Source organism: Pantherophis guttatus, chromosome 7 (genome assembly GCF_059756535.1).
Source record: "Pantherophis guttatus breed Tessera chromosome 7, ASM5975653v1, whole genome shotgun sequence".
NCBI classification, from domain to species: domain Eukaryota; kingdom Metazoa; phylum Chordata; class Lepidosauria; order Squamata; family Colubridae; genus Pantherophis; species Pantherophis guttatus.
The window spans coordinates 1,530,862-1,552,500 of record NC_142069.1 but is presented as its reverse complement, the minus strand read 5'-3'; the positions used below and the strand labels follow the sequence as shown (position 1 = coordinate 1,552,500).

Sequence of the window (21,639 nt, the reverse complement as noted above, 5' to 3'; positions counted from 1 at the left end):
TTGCCGCTCCCAATTTTGCTTGTGGTTAGCCAACTTGAGAGGCTGCAGAGTTTCAAGTTACAGTACACCAATTTGAAATTTGATAAGTTTCGAATGATTTAACAACAGTTCATTTAGTGACCGTCCAAAGCTACAACGGCACTGAAAATAGTGACCTATCACCATTTTTCACACTTATGACCACTGCGGCAGTGGTGAAATCCAAATTTTTTTACTACCAGTTCTGTCGGTGTGGCTTGGTGGGTGTGGCATGGCTTGGTGGGCGTCGTTTGGTGGGCGTGGCAGGGGAAGGATATTGCAAAATCCCCATTCCCATCCCCACTCCAGGGGAAGGATACTGCAAAATCCCCATTCCCTCCCCACTCCTGGGGGAAGGATACTGCAAAATCCCCATTCCCACCCCACTCCAGGGGAAGGATACTGCAAAATCCCCATTCCCACCCCACTCCAGGGGAAGGATACTGCAAAATCCCCATTCCCACCCCACTCCAGGGGAAGGATACTGCAAAATCCCCATTCCCACCCCACTCCTGGGGGAAGGATACTGCAAAATCCCCATTCCCACCCCACTCCAGGGGAAGGATACTGCAAAATCCCCATTCCCACCCCACTCCAGGGGAAGGATACTGCAAAATCCCCATTCCCTCCCCACTCTGGAGCCAGCCAGAGGTGGTATTTGCCAGTTCTCTGAACTGCTCAAAATTTCCGCTACTAGTTCTCCAGAACCCGTCAGAACCTGCTGGATTTCACCCCTGCACTGCAGCATCCCCATGATCCTGTTATCCAAAAAGCTTGGCAACTGACTCGCATTTATGACGATTCGCCATGTCCCGAGGTCACGTGATTCCCGTTTTTTTTTTTTAATTAAATTTGTATACCGCCCTACTCCCGAAGGACTCAGGGCTGTGAACAGGCACAGGATAAAATACAGAAACACAAAAGTTAGAAACAATTTAAAACCAAATTAAATAATTTAGCCCACGATAATTAAAATCCCAATAATTTAAAACAAATTAAAATTTCAGTTTAAAAAATTTAAAAGAAAGGGGAGAAAAATTTGGGACCTTCTGGCAAAGCCAACGGAGAAGCCAGATTCACTTAACAACCGCGTCATTCATTTAACGACTGCAGTGATTCCCTTAACGACTGTGGCAAGGAAGGTCGTAAAATGGGACAACGCACTTAACAAATGTCTTGCTGAGCAAGATAAATTTTGGGCTCTATTGTGGCCATCGGTGGAGGTCTACCTATACATATAAGTTAGAATGTTTTTGTTACGGTCTGAATTATTGAATCAGTTAGCACCAGTTGGCTGAAGTGGTGTTGACAGCGCTTAAAGTGCCCATAGCCAGAATATCTGAACAAAGCTGGAAGGGACCTTGGAGGTCTTCTAGTCCAGCCCACTGCTCAAGCAGGAGACCCTAGACCAGTGTTTCTCAACCTTGGACGCTTGAAGATGGGTGGACTTCAACTCCCAGAATCCCCCAGCCAGCACCGCTGGCTGGGGGATTTTGGGAGTTGAAGTCCACCCATCTTCAAGCTACCAAGGTTGAGAAACACTGTCCTAGACCATTTCAGACAAGTGACTGTCCAGCCTCTTCTTGAAACCCTCCTCCTTCTGGCTGGTCCAGGGCCTGCTCTCTCCCCTTCCTCTCCCCCTGTGACCCAGTCCTTGCTGGCTCTTTGGTAGGAAGGAGTATTTTCACCACCTTGGAGGCAGGGATGAAGGGCTCCAGGTCCCCCAGAATCAGGGCCTTCTGTAGGGTTTCTCGGTGGGTCTGGCTCAGCCTGGGGGTATCGTAGTGGATTCGGATCCATGGAGTTCCTGGAAGGAAAAGGGAGAGAGAGAGAGAGCAATGAATCCCATTTCCTTCTAGCACTGATGATGCTCTCTCGTTGGGTCACGAAACGTCTGGAAGAAAATTCAGAGAGCACCAAGGAGCCCACAGTCCTCCTTCTCCTCCTCCCACCCCCTTCAGGCACTGATGATGCTATCTAGTTGGGTCACGAAACGTCTGTGAAACAACAAACCTTCCCATAGACCCCCAAGGATTCCCTAGTTTTCCCCCTTCCCCTCCTCTGGCTTGGGGGAGGGGACTGCACCTGCAGCTACCTGGGCCCCCTTTCTGATTGGTCGAACGCCTCCCTGGCATTGCCCACCACCCTCTGGGCACCGTGGGATCCGCAGCCATTATTACCTTTGGCCACTCGCTTCCCCGTGGAGACCAGCAGCTCTGCGCCCACTCGGGGGTTGACCCTCTGCCCCTCCTGGGTCCGCCCAGCTCCCAAGCCATGCAGCACCTGCGCGATGGGCAGAGCCTGGATCTGCTGCACGGTCCCTGCAGGAAGAGAAGACGGGCAGACTGGGTGCCCCCTCCACTCTGGGAGGGGGAGGAATGGGGAGGGGGAGGGACAACACCCCCCTCTCCAGTCCCTGAAAGAGACTCCGTATTTTGCACAGCTCCTGTTTCCTTCAGAGCATCTTCGGATGGAGAACATCTGGGCCTATTATGTCCCCTGTTGTTATGGACTCTTTCTTTCTTTCCTTTCACTCCTTCCTTTCTCTCTCCTTCCTTCCTTCTTTTATTCTTCCTTCCTTATCTATCTATCTATCTATCCATCCATCCTTCTATCTATCTATCTATCTATCTATCTATCTATCTATCTATCTATCTATCTATCTATCTTTCATCTATTTATCTCCTTCCTTCCTCTCTCCTTCCTTCCTTCTTTTTTCTTCCTTCCTTATCTACTCTATCTATCTATCTATCTATCTATCTATCTATCTATCTATCTATCTATCTATCTATCTATCTATTTTCTATTTATCTCTTCCTTCCTTTCTCTCTCCTTCCTTCCTTCTTTTTTTCTTATCTATCTATCTATCTATCTATCTATCTATCTATCATTTATTTATCTCCTTCCTTCCTTTCTCCTTCCTTCCTTCTTTTTCTTCCTTCTCTATCTATCTATCTATCTATCTATCTATCTATCTATCTATCTATCTATCTATCTATCTATCTATCATCTATCTATCTCCTTCCTTTCTTTCTCTCTCCTTCATTCTTTTTTCCTATCTATCTATCTATCTATCTATCTATCTATCTATCTATCTATCTATCTATCATCTATTTATCTCCTTCCTTCCTTCCTTCCTTCTTCCTTCCTTCCTTCCTTCCTTCCTTCCTTCCTTCCTTCCTTCCTTCCTTCCTTCCCCTTTTTTGCTGTATAAGTATCTCAAGGCAGCAGACATATCTAAGACTACTTTCTCCTCCTATTTCCCCCCACCACCACACACACACACACAACAACCCTGTGAGGTGAGTTGGGCTGAGGCAGAACGACTGGCCCAAAGTCAGTCAGCTGGCTTTCATTCCTAAAGTGGGACTAGAACTCACCGTCTCCTGGTGATCTTCTGACAGGTGAGGTCCATGGGGAAGCCAGATTCACTTAACAACCAGGTCACTTACCAAATAACTGCAGTGATTCGCTTAACAACTGTGTCAAGAGAGGTCGTAAAACGGAGGAAAACTCACTTATCAACTGTCTTGCTTAGCAAGGGAATTTTGGGGCTCCATTTTGATCGTAAGTCAAGGACTACCTGCATTTCTAAACACCCATCATCCATCTTTCCTCTGCCCAGCAGCCCTGCCCAGGAGCCTCTGCAGGAAAGGGCCGGAAGGAGGGGGGGGAAGGAGAGAGATTTGCAGCCCCCCCTCTCCCGCCCACTCCATACCTTCTTCTGGAGCCCCCAGTTCCTCCTGGGTGCCAGCCTGTTTCAGCACTGCCAAACGCTGCTCCTCCGTCCCTTCGCACAGCAGGCGGGACACCTCGGCCTCCACCCCTTGAGCCCGCAGCATGGCCTGGAAAGTGCGCAGGGCAGCGCCGTTGCTCAGGACTTGGCCGATCTGGGTGGCCCCTGCGGGCACAGAGTCGGCGCGCCCGCTCTGCCACAGCAAGATGCCCCCTGGAGTGAGAGAGAGAGAAGCCGGTCAGTTGGCCTGGTCCACTGAGCCCAGAGGGAGCATTTAGAAAGGGGAGGGGGGCTCAGCCATGCAGGGACTGGGGGAGCGTAGATGGTAGACTGCAAGGGTCAAGAGGGGCCCTTGAGGTCATTTAGCCCAACCCTCTTTTCCAGGTAGGTATTGTATTTTTCGGAGTATAAGACGCACTTCCCCCCCCCCCCCTAAAAGAGGGTGGAAATGTTGGTGCGTCTTATACACCGAATACAGCCATCCCGAAGCCCTGTCCCATTCATCCCATTTTTGCAAAAAATGGGCCGGTTTTCACAAAAATGGAGCACACAGAGAGTTTGGGAGGCCTGCAGAGTGCTCCTGGGGGCCGGGGAGGGCAAACACTATTTTTTCCTTACTTACCTCTTCGAAATCTTGGTGTGTCTTAGACACCAGTGCGTTTTATAGTCCAAAAAATACGGTACTTATTCAATTATCCCCACAGTCAAGGATCTGCTTGGACATACTGCCCACCAGTTTGGACTGGGAAGGAGTTTCACCGCTCCTGGAGTGTGTTTTTTTCACCCTCTCGAAAAAGTAAGTAATACGGTAGGCCTTGATGTCATGTGTGTTGGTAGGCAAAGGAGGAACGCAATCTTAAGGTCTATTTGCCAGTCCGTCTGCCTATCTCGGTGTTCTACTGCAAAGGGCTGCAGAGACATCCATAGAGGTAGGGATGGAGGTAGGGAGGTAGGGCGGTAGGGGGTTAGGGGGTCATATATATCACAATGTCACTGCAGAAATGTTTCCACGGGGCTTATCCCCTCCTGGTGGCTTGTATGCAAATTGTAGAGCTGGAGGAGGAGGAGGAGGAAGAGGAGGAGGAAAAGAGAAGATGGAGAAAGGGACAATAGAGAAGGAGGAGAGGGAATGAAGGAGAGAAAAAAGGAAGGAGAAGAGAGATGAGAGAAGGAGAAGGAGGAGAAGGAACAGGAGAAGAAAATGGAGATGGAGGAGGAGGAGGAGGAAAAGCAGAGAAGATGGAGAAAGGGACGATGGAGAAGGAGGAGAGGGAATGAAGAAGAGAAAACAGGAAGGAGAAGAGAGATGAGAGAAGGAGAAGGAGAAGGAGGAGAAGGAACAGGAGAAGAAGATGGAGATGGAGGAAGAGGAGGAGGAAAAACAGAGAAGATGGAGAAAGGGACAATAGAGAAGGAGGAGAGGGAATGAAGGAGAGAAAAAAGGAAGGGGAAGGAGAAAGGAAAAGGAGATGGAGAAGGAGGAGGAGGAGGAGGAGAAGGAGAAGAAGGAAAAGATGGAGAAGGAGAAAAGAGAAATGATAGTAGTGGTGATAGAGAAGGTAAAGGAGGAGAAAGCATACATTAAAAAAGAGAGAGAGAGCTTCCTTTCCTACACACTGCCACATCCTACACATCTGGCAGGCACCACACTGGGGAAAGCTGGTGTACAGGTTTCCACAGAATTCATTCCCCAAATGGGACCTGCTTTGTCCCCAGAATGCTGATTGGCTCAATTGGCCACATAATAGAAGGTCCCTTTCTTGACACCTCCATGCATGGGGTGGAGAGTGAGGAGGGTGACCTCGACAGAGACAGGCCAGTTCTGCTTCCAAGGAGAACGATGTGGCTTAAGTCGGAAGTGGTCAGATAGACACCTCCCTAACTCAAGGAGGGGAAGAGGAACATCACAATCCAACTTGCAAGAGGTTGTTCGCTCAGCCATCTCCGTCAAAGTAGACTTTGCCTTCTTGGGAAGTTGATTTCGTGCTCTGATCTACCTGGTGGGGCTGACCTCCCCACCCAAAACCTTCCTCACCCGCCTTCCGTACATGCTTGAGGTGCACCATCAAGGTGCCATCACTGAGACGCACCTAGTGTGGTGACCAGCTCACGGAGGTCCCCGGGGCCACCTCCTTCCAGGCACTGCAAGGCTTCGAGGACTTCCAAGGAGTTGCCCACCCGGACACCCACGGGCTCATCCATCCTGCTCAGAATTGCCGCTGTTTTCGTCCCGAGCTGGTTTCCGACGGACACCTGGGGAAGATGGAGAGAACAGGCGGGAAAAGGTGAGAGTTCTCCACCCTTAGTTGGGGGAAGTAGTCCCAGATCTTTATGGAAGCTTCTGCAAGAAGGTAAATGAGTGGTCCTTCTAGATGGCCCTCTTGCGTTGTACATCTTCTAAACTTCTTCTGATCTGCAGATTGGACTCAACCATTTGGGTGGCCTGAGTTAAGAGGTGTCCAAAATCGTGAGGGAATTTTTGGGTTCCTTCTTCAGGCTAGAGATTCATCCTACAGCCCTTCAGACAACCTTCAGATCTCCTGCTTGGGTGAGTGGGGAGGTTGGACTGGAGGACCTCCAAGGTTCCTTCCAACCCTATTATTCTACGTTCTAACCTAGATTTCCCTAGCTGCCTTGGTTGGTTAAGGATTATGGGTGCTGAAATCTAACTCATCTGGAGGATTACAAGTTGGAGGCGGCTAAAAATCTAGCGTTGGAGGAGAGCCATGTATCTGGTTTGACATCATCAGTCTACCTCCATCATTTCTCAAGAGTTCCACAACTGTTCAGGAGAACATCTAAGGCAGAGGTCTTCAAACTTGGCAGCTTTAAGACTTGTGGACTTCAACTCCCAGAATTCTCCAGCTGGCTGGAGAATTCTGGGAGTTGAAGTCCACAAGTCTTAAAGCTGCCAAGTTTGAAGACCTCTGATCTAAGGACAGAGTCAGAAGGGACCTCGGAGGTCTTCTAGTCTTTTAGTCAGAAGATGTGGGCTCTCCATCCCTGAAGGCTTTCAAAAAGAGAGTGGACAATCATTTGTCTGAAATGATATAGGGCCTCCTGTTTGAGCAGGGGGTTGGACTAGAAGACCTCCGAGGTCCCTTCCAATTCTATTATTATTCTATGTTCTACATCCCCTGCTCGAGCAGGAGGCCCTCTACCATTTCAGCAAAATGGTTGTCCAGTCTGGATTTTCAGGTTTTTCTTTGAAGACGTTTCGCTTCACATCCAAGAAGCTTCTTCAGCTCTGACCTGGATGACTGAGAATTTCCATATTTGTCCGGTCTCTTTTTTTGAAAGTCTCTAGTGATGGAGCACCCACAAAAACATCAGAGGGGACGATGTCACCAGCTGCTTCTCCAGACTTCTTGTTCTGAGCCAGCTCCCCAAACACGACAAACCCTCTGAAGTCAACTCAAAAGGTTCCTGATGTCAGCGTTTCGACGCTGGCATAGAGAGCAGAGAGAGAGAGAGAGAGATAAGCTCTGAACTTCTGCCTGCTAAGTCCCTTTGATGTCCGGTTGTCGTGGAAATGAAGGGGGGAGACATTCCTGGGAAATGACGAGACAAGGAGTCTGAAGAATGACTTGGAAGATAGCCAATGAGAAGCAGAGATTTGGGGATCGGAAAGGGAGGGATTGGGGGGCAAAAGGTCAGTCTTGTCCGCATCGAGTCATGATCCAGTGGCTGTGCTCAATTAAAGAAAAGATTTCCTTAAAGATTGGCAGTTTGGAAATTCATTTATTTTGAGATAGCATCAAAGTCTGACACCTTTATTCGGAGCGCCAGCAGTCCCGGCAAAAAGTTTCTTTCTCAAGTTAACAAGTCTGTCCATCCGGAAGATGGATAGTTGTCCGCCACATCTATTCATCTCTGCTCCCTGCCTTTTATCCCCAGAATTAGGGTGGGGCTTCGCTAGCAGCGGTGGCTCTTCCGTCCCGAGGACCGGCCCATAGATTTCCACTGCTCTCCTCTCCTCTGCCTTCTGAGCATCAAGCACTGGACCCAACTGTTCCTCCTCTTCCTCATCAGCCACCTCCAGACCTGGGGGCTGTTGACTCTCCACCTGAGGGCTGACAGACGGCCCAGGCTCCTCCTCTGTCTCTCTCTCTCTGACAGGTCCATTCCCTCTTCCCCCTCGGAGCTCCCATGTTGCCTAGATGCGGACCCAGACTCCCTTGCCTCCTCCTCCTCCTCTGACTCGGCTGCTGGAGGAGCCGGCGGCCAACACAACACTTCTGTCCCAAGGGGTTGAGCTTCATCCTTGCAAAGGTGGCTCCTCAGATGGAAGAGATGGTAGTCATCTCCAAGGACAACATTGGGAAGAAGGAAACCCATCTCTCTGTGATGCTAACCATCGCCATCATCCAACCCCCAACCCCTGAAAGACGCCGGATGGGGCAGCTTCGGTCTCACCAGGTTTTGGGCGAGCTGCTCAGCGCTCTCCAGAGTATGGTACAAGGCGGCACTGCCAAATTTGACATCCAGCACCAGAGCGGAAAGCTTCTCCACCACCTTCTTACTCAGGATGGAACCTAAGAGCCAAGAAAGGAGCCGCTGAGACCTGGTACACAAAACATAGAAAGCTGAAGACAGAAAATGACCTCATGGCCCATCGAGTCTGCCCTTTATTTATTTATTTAGTTTTGTTTTTAATTTATTTCTTATTTTTTAATTAACATTTTTATATTTTATTTTTATGTTTGGCAGATGATAGATATGAGACTGGTGCGGTGGCCTAGAGATGGAGCTCTCGCTTCACCATCAGGAGGCTGTGAGTTCGATCCTAGGTAGAGGCAGATATTTCTTTCTCTGGGCACAATGAGAATAGATCTGCTGAACAAAACTCCTCATTGGCAACAGGAAGGGCATCTGGCCAATAAAACACCCAGCTCCATTCGGTTGCCCAGTCTCCACTCCGCAAGGGATTATGGGGTCGTTAAAAGAAAAAGAAGATGATAGATCTGTGTTTATCCCAATTATGCTTAAACTCATTTCCTGGTGATTGACCCAAAATCTCTGCTGGAAGTCGGTTCCAAGCTCCCACTACTCTTTCTGTGAAGTACAGGTAGTCCTCGACTTATGACCACAATTGAGCCCAACATTTCTGTTGCTAAGTGGAGTTTTGCCCCGTTTTACGACTTTTTTTGCCCCGTTTGGCATGTAAATCACTGCAGTTGTTAACTTAGTAACCTGGTTGTTAAGCGAATCTGGCTTCCTCATGGACTCGGCTTCTCAGAAGGTTACAAGTGGGGATCGTGTGACCACTCCCCCGGGACACTGCAACCCGTCATAAATGTGAGCCAGTTGTCAAGCATCCGAATGTAAATCACGTGACCCTGGCGATACTGCACTTACGACCGTAATTGTAAAAAATGGTCATAAGTCACTTTTTCCAGTGCTGTTATAACTTTGAACTGTTACTAAGCGAACTGTTGTAAATTGAGGACTCTCTGTACAGGTAGTCCTTGACTTACGTCCACAGTTGAACCCAAACTGGCTCCTATTTATGACGGTTGTAGTATCCCGGGGTCACGCAATCCCCTTTTACGAACTTCTGACTAGCAAAGTCAATACAGGGAAGTTGGATTCACTAAATAACCTTGTTCCCAACAGAACTGCTATGATTCACTTAACGACGGTGGAAAGACAGGTCGTAAGATGGGACCAAGCCCACTTAAGAAACATCTCACTTAGCAACAGAAATGCTGGGCTCAGTTGTGTTTGTATCTTTACAGAGCCTTGGTAGTACTAGGGTTTAAGGCACCCTGTTATTAAGCTGCTTAAGACCAGCTGCCTGCAATTACTGCAGGGTTCGAATCTCGCCAAGGCTCAAGGTTGACTCAGCCTTCCATCCTTTCTAAGGTAGGTGAAATGAGGACCCAGTTTGTGGGGGCAATAAGCTGACTTTGTATAAATATACAAAAGGATGAAGGCTATTGCTGAGCACATTGTAAGCCGCCCTGAGTCTTCGGAGAAGGGCGGCATATAAATCAAATTAAAAAAAAAAAAAAAAAAATACTCTGACCAGGCTGTCCCGCAGACTAGAAAGGCCAACATTTTGATGCATCCGGGCTGAGAAATCATGGAATGATGATATCATTAAATAGGCATAAAAATATTATGATCGGCAGTGAAATGATAAAATTAAACAATGGGTGATCAGATAATGAAAGAATACATTTGAATGTAAACATGTGTATTAATAGTAAAATCACACGGATTGGATGATTGGAAAGAACATGAATAGATGTATATGTTTAAATGATTGTGATGTGGTACATTGAAACACTGAATAATGAAAGAAGGAAGGATGAAACTTTAATATAAATAGATGTGAAGAGCTAAATAAGGGAACTATGAATAACAAAGCAGGTGAAAGATAGAAGATAGAAAAGAAACGCCTTTGAATATTACGATGACATGGGGAAAAAAAGTTAGAATAGAGATAAAAATAAGAGTGGAATAATAGTATATATACTAGTATATATACTACCAGAAGAAAAAAAAGCCCAGAATCGAGTGGATGTGACTCCACTGAGCTAGGGCTGTAGAAAAATCTTGGCTACGTAGGAAAAACCTGGCTAAAAAAAAAAAACACACATAAAACCTACGAAAAGTAAGAAAATAGATATATATACTATATATATATAGCCAAGACACTTCCAATTTTACGCGGGAGAAAACCCGAATAACCAAAGACCTACATACAAACACCCACGAAAACCTCAGAAAACACACACATATATATATATTAATATAACAAGATATATGTAATAATAAGAGGGAGGTTTAGAAATTGAAGGGCAGTAGTATTAGGTATGTTTAAATAAAATGAAACAATGGAAACAAAATGTAATAACTATGAATATTAGGTCTATTTGTATTGAAATGTTTGATACCCAGGCATCACACTATTCATGTATTGATAGGTATAAATAATATAAAATAAAAAACTTGAAAGAGGGCGGAGAAATCCTGCCGGAATTCAGTGCCGGCCGTGAGTCCGTCCAGCGTTAGAGGACCTACTGATGATGAGGGGCAGACTGTCTACCGTGGCAGTGACATCTCTCAGGGCATAGAGGACTTTGTCGGCTGGGACCAGATGTTGGCTTTGCTCCACAATGCAGCAACCGACTTTCTCCAGGATCTCTTTCATCTGCGGGAGGAAAAAAGCCCATCGTTTGAGGTCCAAGAAGCAGGATTCTGGCCTCATTCTTCCTTCATTGCCCAGGCAAGGCTTGAGTGAGGGAGAACCTCAGCCCAAGTTCTCACAACGCCCTAAACCACAAACACACCGGTCCCTTTTGGATCTATTCGAAGGAAACGCATAGGAGAAAATCTTTGTAGCTCAGGGTTGAACTGTAGGGTCCTTGATGCTCTCTGAGCTTGGTGGGTTTCCCTGCAGACGTTTTGTGACCCAAGTAGGGAACATTATCAGTGCTATAGGGGAGGGGGGGTTGTGAGAAGAGGGGGAGGAGGGAGAAGAGGAGAGGGAGGTCGACTGTGAGAGGTCCTTGGTGCTCTCTGAGTTTGGCTGTTTGCTTGCAAGACGTTTCATGACCCAACTAGGGAACATCATCAGTGCTAGAAAGGAGGGGGATTGTGGAGGAGGGGGGAGGAGGGGGGAGGAGGTAGAGGAAGAAGAGGAGGAGGCCTGTATGATCATTGATAATCTCTGAGTTGCTTCAGATATTTCATGACCCAACTAGGGAACATCTTCAGTGCTAGTGGGTAGGAAGGGTGGTGGAGGAGAAGGAGGAGGAGGAGGAGGAGGAGGAGGAGGAGGAGGAGGAGGAGGAGGAGGAGGAGGAGGAGGAGGACTGGGACACTGAGACCCTGGGGTCCTTGGTTATTTTCTTGCAGACATTTCATAATCCAATTAGGGAAAACTAGGGATTTGCTCTCTGTACAAGTTGTTTTGCCCTGTTAAGGAACTGCCAAGAAAACAGTAACACCCTCAGCCACAGTGACAGGACAAGCCCCACTCCCTTCTAACACTGATGCCTTTATCTAGTTGAGTCATGAAACACATCGGTCTCCTCACCTGCTCTGGGCTCTGGGAAACACAGAAGCCTGGCACGGATTCCAACTTGTCCAGCGTGCCCCCAGTATGGCCCAGTCCTCGGCCACTGATCATGGGCACCTGCTCAGGAGAAAGAGGCACCAAGGGTTAACTGTGTTAGAAATTCTGTTTATATATAACACCACAGAACAAACAAAGAGTACAGTCACCATGTGCTTTACTGCTTAACTATTTTTAACTGTAGCAAGAAAAAGGAAACTCTACTTAGAACAGAAGAGCATAGAGTATACTGTATATGATGGTGAACCTATGGCACACCAGCCATGGCCCGTTGTTCTTCCAGGTTCTGGCATGCCGGCCAGCTGGTCTTTGTGGTATGTGGTGGAGGAGGCAAAAAAGCCTCTGGGATCAGCTCGTAAGAAGAAGAAGAAGCATCGTTCCCCGTTCCTGGGCAGAGGACGTCCTCCCACCCAAGTCTGTGATCCAGTTGCTGACGTTCATTTTGTGCATTGGAGAAGCACTAAGAGAGGGGTTTAAGTTTCAGTGCTTGACCCAAATCCTAAATATCAGATTTTAAGAAAACTCCACCCATCCCCAATTCTGCAGCATTAATGTCCCTTCTTGGGGTTTTTTCATTTCAGATTCTGCCCAGGGAAAGCAAAGAGCAGGCATCCCAAGCTTTAAAGCAGTGCTCAATAATCTTGGTAGTTTGAAGATGGGTGGACTTCAACTCCCATAATCCCCCAACCAGCAGATGTGAAGACGGGTGGATTTCAACTCCCATAATTCCATCCAACGATGATATGCTACCATAGTGTGTGGAGTTGCTACCATTGTGCTATCATTGTTGGATGGATCTGCTACCATCGTGGTTTGTGAACCAGAGTGAGTTTGTTATTCTAACCAACTACTGTTTGTGTGGTAAGAAGATTTTGTATCACTGGACTGATTTAACTGGCAAAGACTTGGATTGATTTAAAGACTATGAGATTGTTTTTTCACTATAAAGTAAACTTTTGATAAACCAGTTTGCACATCTCTTATTCATTGCTCTCAGCAACGTTTCTCTGTGCTCTACACTCTGCTGGTTGGTAACACAACAACAATATCCTTAACAGTCCTCATTAAAATACATTCATCATAAATCATAAGATACAACAGTGATAGTCATAGGATACTAAATAAGCAATCAACATAAATCATACTAGGAAATTAAATAAAACAATATAAATCGTAAAAATACAAGCAACAAAGTTATGACTTTGTTGCTCGTATCTCTACGATTTATATCGTAAGTAGAAAAGGAGATAGGTAATAGGAAAGATGAGAAGAAATCCAGGGAACCTGGATTTGCAGAGTACCCAGCCCACATTCAGACGTTAAGAGAACCAGGATTCACAGCCAGCTGGCAGCAAAGCCAGATGTGAGCCATCAAGAGGGCATCTGGCTGTCCTGACATACCTTGCAGCCACAGGCCGCCAACGCGGGAGCCAGGGGGAGGCTGACTTTGTCCCCCACGCCCCCCGTGGAGTGCTTGTCCACCAGCAGCCCTCGCCACTGGGCCGGCCACTCCAAGGTGGTCCCCGAAGCGGCGATTTCCCGGGTCAGCACCAGCGTCTCGGACAGCTCCATGCCTCTCCAACGGATGGCCATCAGCATGGCCCCTGGAAGAAGAGAGGAGAGGGGTGAGTGGGGGTCCCGACTGGAAAAAGGAGAGGCCTCGTGGCTGCAAATCAAGATGGCTAAATCGTGGTTTAACTGTGGCTAAGCCCACTAAATGGGAAAGTGTTGTTTGTAAAATTAAAGTCCAATGACTTTGGACTTCTGGATAAAGGAAATGGTCTTGAGTTAAAAGATTTACTGGTCAGCTTCGGAAGGACAAATGTTCACAGAATTGGTTAAACATAGATGAGCTTTGGATGACTGTAATAAATCATGGCACCAGTTTATTGATAAGGATATGTCTGTAAATCAATTCTTAGGTTTTGGGGTTTTTTTCTCTCAGTTTCTTTCCCTGTCTTAATAGTTTCATCTATGCTTTTTCCTTGCGTGCATTTAATTTAATTAATTTTAGCAATGATTTAATACATTTCATTCTTTAATTAAAATGTTTAATTTAAAAATATTTCACTTTTGTTAAAATATTTAATTTAAAATATTTATTTCACTTAAAATATTTAATTATTCAATTCAAAAACATTTAATTATTTCCTTCATTTGTTTAACTTGAAAACGTTTAAGTGTGTCCTTTAAAAATATTCAATTATTTCATTTAAAAATTCATTTAAAGCATTTTTGTGTTTCATTTCAAAATATGTAACATTCTATTATAATTTTTTTAATTATTTTATTTCAATTTTTTTAATTGTTTCTTTTAAAATATTCAATTACTTCATTTAAAAATATTTAACTCTTTCAATTTATTTTTTAAAATTATTTAATTTTAAAGATATTGAATTGTGAAAAAAGAGAGAAGCCCTCATTTGCAAGCCACAGTTGTGTTATAATTTTTTAAATTATTTGATTTATTTTTTTTTAAATTATTTCTCTTAAAATATTCAATTATTTCCTTTAAAAATATTTAACTCCTTCAATTACATTTTAAAAAAAATATTTAATTTTAAAAATACTGAATTTTGAAAAAAAAGAGCTCATTTGCAAACCACAGCTGTGTCATAATTTTTTTAATCATTTGATTTAATTTAAAAAAAAATTCTTTTAAAATATTCAATTATTTTATTTAAAAATATTTAACTCTTTAAATTGGATTTTTTAAAAAATATTGTTTAATTTTAAAGATATTTATTTTTTTTAAAGCGCTGGGATTCAAATTTTTTTACTATTGGTTCTGTGGGCGTGGCTTGGTGGGTGTGGCAGGGGAAAGTTACTGCAAAATCCCCATTTCCTCCCGATCAGCTGGGACTCAGGAGGCAGAGAATAGATGGGGGCGGGGCCAGTCAGAGGTGGTATTTACCGGTTCTCCAAACTACTCCAAATTTCCACTACCGGTTCTCCAGAACTGGTCAGAACCTGCTGAAGCCCACCTCTGAAGCCCTCGTTTGCAAACCATGGTTCTGGTGGGCCCAAAGGGATTGATGGCCGAAGAGTCTGAGCTGTAGGGCAGCCCCCAGGCCCTCCCGGTCCCCATGCCAGCCCCTCTCCAACTCCTCTGCCAGGCTCACCGATTTGCCCCTCCCGTGACCTGCCGCTGCCGAGAGTTTGCACGAAGTAGCGGATTTCCTCCGGTTGAAGCGTCTCACCATCTCGTTTCTTCCGAATAATTCCCGGGATGCTGATTTGACTGCCTTCCTCGGGGGCCGTGGGGCTGGGCCCTGCCAAGGCAAAGCAGGGGCCACAGTGAAGATGGGGAGGGGCAATGATTTGGCAGGAAAAGGGCTCTTCCCTTCCTTGCCCCCCCCTCTAGAAAGCGTCATGATCCCCCATGCTTAGCAGAGGGGAAACTGCACTCTGCACATGGGCAGAGCAGCTGCGGCCAAGCAATCCTAAAATATCTTATTCCATCTCCCCCTGTGTGCCTTGGCTTGAATTGACCAAGACCCCTCCTTCCAAGACTCCAAATATGCAAATGGCCACATCTCTTCCCATGGAGATCATCTCTTTGCTAACTATGCATCCCCTCCTTGAAAACTGAGGAGGGGGGAATTACCTGGATGGCTCGGATCTCTTGGGGAAGACATCACCTGCGGAAGGAACAACAATGCAATCAGTGCTGGTAGGAACCTTTACAAAGGCTTCCAAACCTGAATTAGCATCCCTTGGTGCTGGGACCAGCTCAGTCCCAATGAGTTCCACAGGCTACTCCCAAGAAGCCTGGAGACTAAAACATACAAAGGATGGCTGCAAGTTTTGGGTTTGGCCAATCTAGAGAAAAGACGGACTAAAGGGGGAAACATAACAGCAGCATTCCAATATTTGAGGGGCTGCCCCAAAGAAGAGGGGGTCAAATTATTTTCCAAAGCTCCTGAAGGCAGGAGGAGAAGCAACGGATGGGAACTAACCAAGGAGAGAAGCAACGTGGAATTAAGGAGAAACTTCCTAACAGTGAGGACAATTAATCCAGTGGAACTCCTTGCCTCCAGAAGTTGTGGGTGCTTCATCACTGGAAGTTTTTAAAGAAGAAAACTGGACAGTCACTTGTCTGAAATGGCAGAGGGTTTCCGGCCTTAGCAGAGGGGGGCTGGATTAGAAGACCTCCAATTTAGCTGTTGTGCACCTCTGCCACAAGTCCCACCTTAACATCTGGAATGTCAAAAAAAACCCACAGAAAACGCCAGAACTAATTTTGAGGCATCCAAAGGGCTCCGGATTGGAGAAGGAGAACTGCTGAACCCAACCAGGCATCTCTGGGGCCCAGCAATGCAACCCCAATATTTCCCAGCCAATGGAAGGGGCCTAGGGCGTCCCGGAGAGTCTTCTCAGCATCTACAAAAAGCCTCGTAATCTCGTATGGGGTAGTCCTCAACTTACAACCATAGCTTTAGAACAGGGGTCTGCAACCTTCAACACTCCAAGAGCCATTTGGACCCGTTTCCCACAGAAAAGAAAACACCGGGAGCCACAAAACCCTTCCCGTGCCTGACTGTTTCTTGATCGGCCACAAAACCAGCATATGTAGTCGAATTAAACGTTCTGTTTTCTTCTGAAACTTTTCTTTTCTTGGATTTATCCATGGTTGGCCTACCGGGGGTTGAAAAGCTTAATAAATTGCGTGCCGGCGGGTGTTGCACATTGGCAGTTGTGACACATATTTTGAGTGACAGGGAGCCGCAGCAGAGGAGTGAAAGAGCCACATGCAGCTCCAGAGCCGCAGGTTGCAGACTCCTGGTTTAGCAAGAGTTTGAAGTTACAACGGGGGCTGAGAAAAGTGATTTACATCCGGGGTTCCTACTTATGACTCTTCTCAGCATCTATACATTGAGAAGGCCTCTTAAGGTTTTACAGGACCATTAGTTCAGCAGCAGTTTGAAGGTATGACGGGGCTGAGGAAAATGACTTGCAACCTGTCCTCGCACTTATGACCATTACAACTTTCCCACGGTTACACGATCAAAATTTGGCAACTGGCATTTATTTGATGGTCTCCGCCTTCTGGGGTCACCATTTACAAACTTTCTGACCGGCTTCTGACAACCAAAGTCAATGGGGAAAACCAGATTTGCTTAAGGACCGCACAATTCATTTAAGAATTGCAGTGATTTGATTAACGACCGTGGCCAAAAAAGGTTTACAATCACTGGCCAATCAAACTCATCAAATTCTGGTAAGAGTCTCACCTTGCTATTCTGAATATTCAGGGAGTTGCTGGCGAGGTTGTAAATCGAAGGGAAGGTTTTTGAGCTCCTGTTGGGAGGGTCAGAAAGTTTTAGATTTTTGGAGAAAAAGGTTTAATAAAATGTTCAGTATAACTAAACAGAAGAATGGAATTCACCTGAGCTTGATTTGCTGCACATATTTGAACCCAACATTTAGTTAATATTACAAATTGCAGAATCTTTCTGTGACATTAATGGCATTAGGTTTATCCAATCCAGGCAACTCAAGATTTTGAATTGTGAGCCTCCCAGATGCGTTTGCTGAGATGTGCAGCTATAGAAATAGAAAGAGAGAAAGAAAGAGAGAGAGAGAGAGAGAGAGAGAGAGAAGGAAGGAAGGAAAGAAAGAAAGAAAGAAAGAAAGAAAGAAAGAAAGAAAGAAAGAAAGAAAGAAAGAAGCAAGAGCAAAAGAATGAGAGAGAGAGAAAGGAAGGAAGGAAGGAGAATGAAAATGAATGAATGAATGAGAGAAAGAAAAAAAGAAAGAAAGGAAGGAAGGAAGGAAAGAGGCAGAGAGAGGGAGGGAGAAGGGAAGGAAAAAAGAAAGAAAGAAGGAAGGAAAGAAAGAAAACAAAAGAACAGAGAGAGAGAAAGGAAGGAAGGAGAATGAAAATGAATGAATGAATGAGAGAAAAAGAAAGAGAGAGAAAAAGGAGGGAGGCAGAGAGAGAGGGAGGGAGGAGGGAAGGAAAAAAGAAAGAAAGAAAGAAAACAAAAGAATGAGAGAGAGAGAAAGGAAGGAAGGAAAATGAAAATGAATGAATGAATGAATGAGAGAAAGAAAGAAAGAAAAGGGAGGGAGGGAGGCAGAGAGAGAGAGAGGGAAGGAAAAAAGAAAGAAAAAAGGAAAGAAAGAAAACAAGAGAGAAAGAGAAAGAAAGAAAGAAAGAAAGAAAGAAAAAGAAAGAAAGAAAGAAAGAAAGAAAGAAAAAGAAAGAAAGAAAGAAAGAAAGAAAGAAAGAAAGATCCTTTTTCACAGGGTTCAAAGTTATCCTGCTTGCAAATTTAACCCACTTCCTTTTTCCTGGTTCTGAAGCAGCTGCAGGAAAAGGGCTGGCCTGGATGGGAAATTTGTCATCTGTTTTTTGCTTTCTACCTATGCAAAGTAGAGCTTGAAGCCGATGACTAACAAATGTGGCAATGACTATTTGTGCCATTTTCTGGCAATGGCAAGGAAGGAAGGAAAGAAGGAAGGAAGGAAGTGGTTGGTCATTGTCCCCTTCTGAGATTCTGCCTCTTGTTTTGCTGAATTTCTCAGCTTGACCTCCAGCTCTGGGATGCAGGAGAAATGGATCTGGGGCTCTCTTACTAGGGCTCTCTTGCACAGATGCTGCCTAAGCTTAGAGGAGGGTGCAAAAAGGGGGTTGGGAGAGAGACAGAGAGAGAGAAAGAAAAAGAAAGAAAGAGAGAGAGAAAGAGAAGAAAGAAAGAGAAAGAAAGAAAGAAAGGAAGGAAGGAAGGAAGGAAGGAAGGAAGGAAGGAAGGAAGGAAGGAAGGAAGGAAGGAAGCGTCCATCACAACAGGGGACACAAGGGGCTTAGATGTTTTCCATCACAAGATGTTCTGAAATGAACAGGAGCTACGCAAAAGGGAGGGAGGGAGGAAAGAAAAGAAAGAAAGAAAGAAAGAAAGAAAGAAAGAAAGAAAGAAAGAAAGAAAGAAAGAAAGAAAGAAAGAAAGAAAGAAAGAAATTTTCCCACAGACTCCAAAGTTCCCTGCTTGCAAGTTTAACCCAGTTTCTTTTTCCTTGTTCTGGGCTAGTCTCCATCTATCTGTGAGAACAATTAGCCAGTGGAACCGCTTGCCTCCAGAAGTTGTGGTACTCCAACATTGGAAGTTTTTAAGAAGAGACTGGGAATGGTATAAGGTCTCTTGCTTGAGCAGGAGGTTGGACCAGAAGACCCCCAAGATCCCTTACATTCTGTATTCCGACATGATAGCGGTCTTCCAGTATTCGAGGGGCTGCCCCATAGAAGAGGGGGTCAACCTATTCTCCAAAGCACCCAAAGGCAGGACAAGGAACAACGGATGGAAACTCATCAAGGAGAGAAGAAACTAAGGGGAAACTTCCTGACAGTGAGAACAATTAACCAGGGGAACAGATGGCCACCAGAAATTGTGGGGGCTTCATCGCTGGACGTTTTTAAGAAAAGCCGTTTGTTTGAAATGGTAGAGGATCTTCTGCTGAAGTAGAGGGTTGGGCTAGAAGACCTCCAAGGTCCCTCCAACACTGTCATTCTGTATTTTTCCATCCCTTGGTGGTGCCCCCCCCCAAGAAGGGAAAGGCAAGGGACTGCTGGGAAGCTGCAGGAATGAGGAAGGGGCTGCGAACTCTTCCAATCCAGAAAGAGAGAGAGAGAGAAAGAGAGAGAGAGAGAAAGAGAGAGAGAGAGAAAGAGAGAGAGAGAGAGAGAAAGAGAGAGAGAGACAAGCAGGTGGGTGAAAGGAAGCTGAGGAGAGGAGACCCAGCCCTGACAGAAAAGAGGTGTCTGGGTTGTCACCGTCTCCAGGTAGCTTCCCTGAAGCACCTGCCCAGACCCCCCCTGTAGTTAGGTTGGCCACACCTGCAGAACTCACCTGCCAGCTCCAAAGTCCTCCCTGAGGTGGAGGAGTAAGCAGACGCCTGTCCGGAAGTCCCACCAGACACGTCCCGGTCCTCTTCAAGGGGCAGAGGAGGAGGAGGGTGTGAGGCTGGCCTTGGCAGAGGCCGAGGAAGAGATCAAGCGGGATCCGGGCACAGGAGAAGGAGGAGAGCAGGTGGCAGAGACCAGCAGCACCAGCTCTTCTTGGAGCAAAGCGGAAACGAAAGTTGGCCGGAGGGTTTTTTCCAGAGCCCAAGGCGGTGTCTGTATTTCTCCAAGCCAAGGAGGAGAAAATTCAGAAGTGCTTTTTAGAGGTTTTTTGGTTCCATCTACTTCCTTGCCAGCCTCCCCTCCCTGCCAACCAGAGCAAAAGATTGTCTGGGGCTTTTGGCAAGAACTGGAAATGTTGCAACCAGGTTCCTTTCACACATTTCCTTGTGTCTGTTAATCTTTGACATGTTGGTGGTGCAAACATGCATTGGGGGTTTTAAAAAAAACTTGGTTTTTACCCATTGCTGTCCTGCTACAATCTCAGTGGTTTATAGAGCGTGGAAGCTATCCAAGCAGGTTGGCATCAAGATTTCTGCATTGGGCTACTCACTTTTTTTTTTTTTTTTTAAAAGGGGAAAGCAAAAAAATATTGGACAAAAATACATACATGGCTGGAAAAAAAATGACCAAATAGCATATTGATTTGAAACCAGAGACATTCTTGTTGGGCATTTTACCGGATAAGTATAATAAAGGGAATGCATATTTGATTTTACATGTAACTGGCTGCAGCTAGAATTGTATTTGCACAACAATGGAAAAGTGAAGAGATTCCAATGGATGAAAATGTGATTAAAAAAAAAAAAAACTAGAATGTGCAGAAATGGAGAGCCTAACACTTATAATTAAGGAAAAGAAAGAAGCTGAATACTTTTGGACTTGGGACTTATTTTATCAATAGTTAGCTGACCGAAACAGGAGCTAGAAACGGGGAAAATAGATGGAAAGGATCAGTGATATAAGAAAAGTATGTTAAATTGGTTAAGCAAACATTATTACTATTAATAATAATATTATAATCGATACTAATGTAATGAATACTGTTGTAAACATTTTGATTATTATTTCCTAAAATTATTTGTACCCAGACAACAGACGGTTTAACTGAAATTGGAATTTTAATATGTTATAGGAAAAAAAAGATTGAAATAAAAAAGATTTCTGCATTGAGCTAATAAACTTTTATTTTTATTTATTTATTTATTTATTTATTTGTTTGTTTGTTTATTTATTTATTTATTTATTTATTTATTTATTTATTTATTTATTTATTTATTTATTTATTTATTTATTTATTTATTTATTTATTTATGTAAGGGAAAAGTTTATTTTTAAGCCCCGGAGTGATGCAGCATGGTCCCCAAATGGGGCAGCCCCCTCTTGGCCCCCCAACTGAGTTAGAGGGGTGGAGATACTTTCAATGCCCCCCCGCCTTGCCCTTTGCCCCCCAGCCAGGGCTTTAAAAAGGGGGAAAGGGCAGAGGGCCAGGGAGGCCACGAACTGAACACTGACCTTAAGCCACACCGAGTTTTCCCGTGTCCTGAAGTGACCTCTGTTTGTGTGGCTTCCAAGCTCACCCATTACTTTACATTTTACTTTTTAAAAAAAAATCTGTCCTTGTTTTAAGATGTTTTTTAATTTTTTTTTTTATAATACAGGTAATCCTCGATTTACCACAATTCATTTAGTGACCTTCAAAGTTTCAACGGCACTGAAAAAAGGGACTTATGACCATTTTTCACACTTACGACCGTTGCAGCATCCCCGTGGTCTCATGATCAATATTCACGAGACCACGTGACCACACCCTTGGCAACTGACTTGTATTTACGACGGTCGTATCCCAGGGTCACGTGATCTCCTTTTGCGGCCCTTGGACAATCCAAGCCAAAT

At 45.1% G+C, this 21,639-nt stretch overlaps 1 protein-coding gene across 2 annotated transcripts; it reads right to left on the bottom strand.

Moving 5' to 3' along the window:
• Nucleotides 1–1,532: 1,532 nt before the first annotated feature.
• Nucleotides 1,533–19,981, bottom strand: TYMP (thymidine phosphorylase). Of its 2 annotated transcripts, XM_060689291.2 has the most exons (12): nt 19,691–19,911; nt 17,075–17,141; nt 15,448–15,481; nt 14,963–15,112; nt 13,242–13,444; nt 11,802–11,900; nt 10,784–10,913; nt 8,171–8,289; nt 5,845–6,007; nt 3,737–3,967; nt 2,199–2,339; nt 1,533–1,825 (listed from the first exon to the last, which is right to left on the bottom strand). In XM_060689291.2, the coding sequence occupies exons 3-12, from the start codon at nt 15,476–15,478 to the stop codon at nt 1,575–1,577; spliced, it is 1,518 nt and encodes a 505-aa protein (XP_060545274.2). In that variant the 5' UTR covers nt 15,479–15,481; nt 17,075–17,141; nt 19,691–19,911; the 3' UTR covers nt 1,533–1,574. The 2 variants fall into 2 exon arrangements, with proteins under 2 accessions (XP_060545274.2, XP_060545275.2); XM_060689292.2 differs by lacking the exon at nt 17,075–17,141 and having other exon boundaries at nt 19,691–19,981.
• Between the last annotated feature and the right edge of the window lie 1,658 nt (nt 19,982–21,639).

What these genes read in the sequence shown, in the direction of transcription:
- TYMP (XM_060689292.2), bottom strand. Translation starts at nt 15,478, where the DNA reads ATGTCTTCCCCAAGAGATCCGAGCCATCCAG. An exon ending in ACTGGGGGCTCCAGAAGAAG is followed by an intron (nt 2,340 to 3,736) that starts GTATGGAGTGGG and finishes CTCTTCCTGCAG; the next exon opens with GGACCGTGCAGCAGATCCAG. An exon ending in GGGGAAGCGAGTGGCCAAAG is followed by an intron (nt 1,826 to 2,198) that starts GTAATAATGGCT and finishes TTTTCCTTCCAG; the next exon opens with GAACTCCATGGATCCGAATC.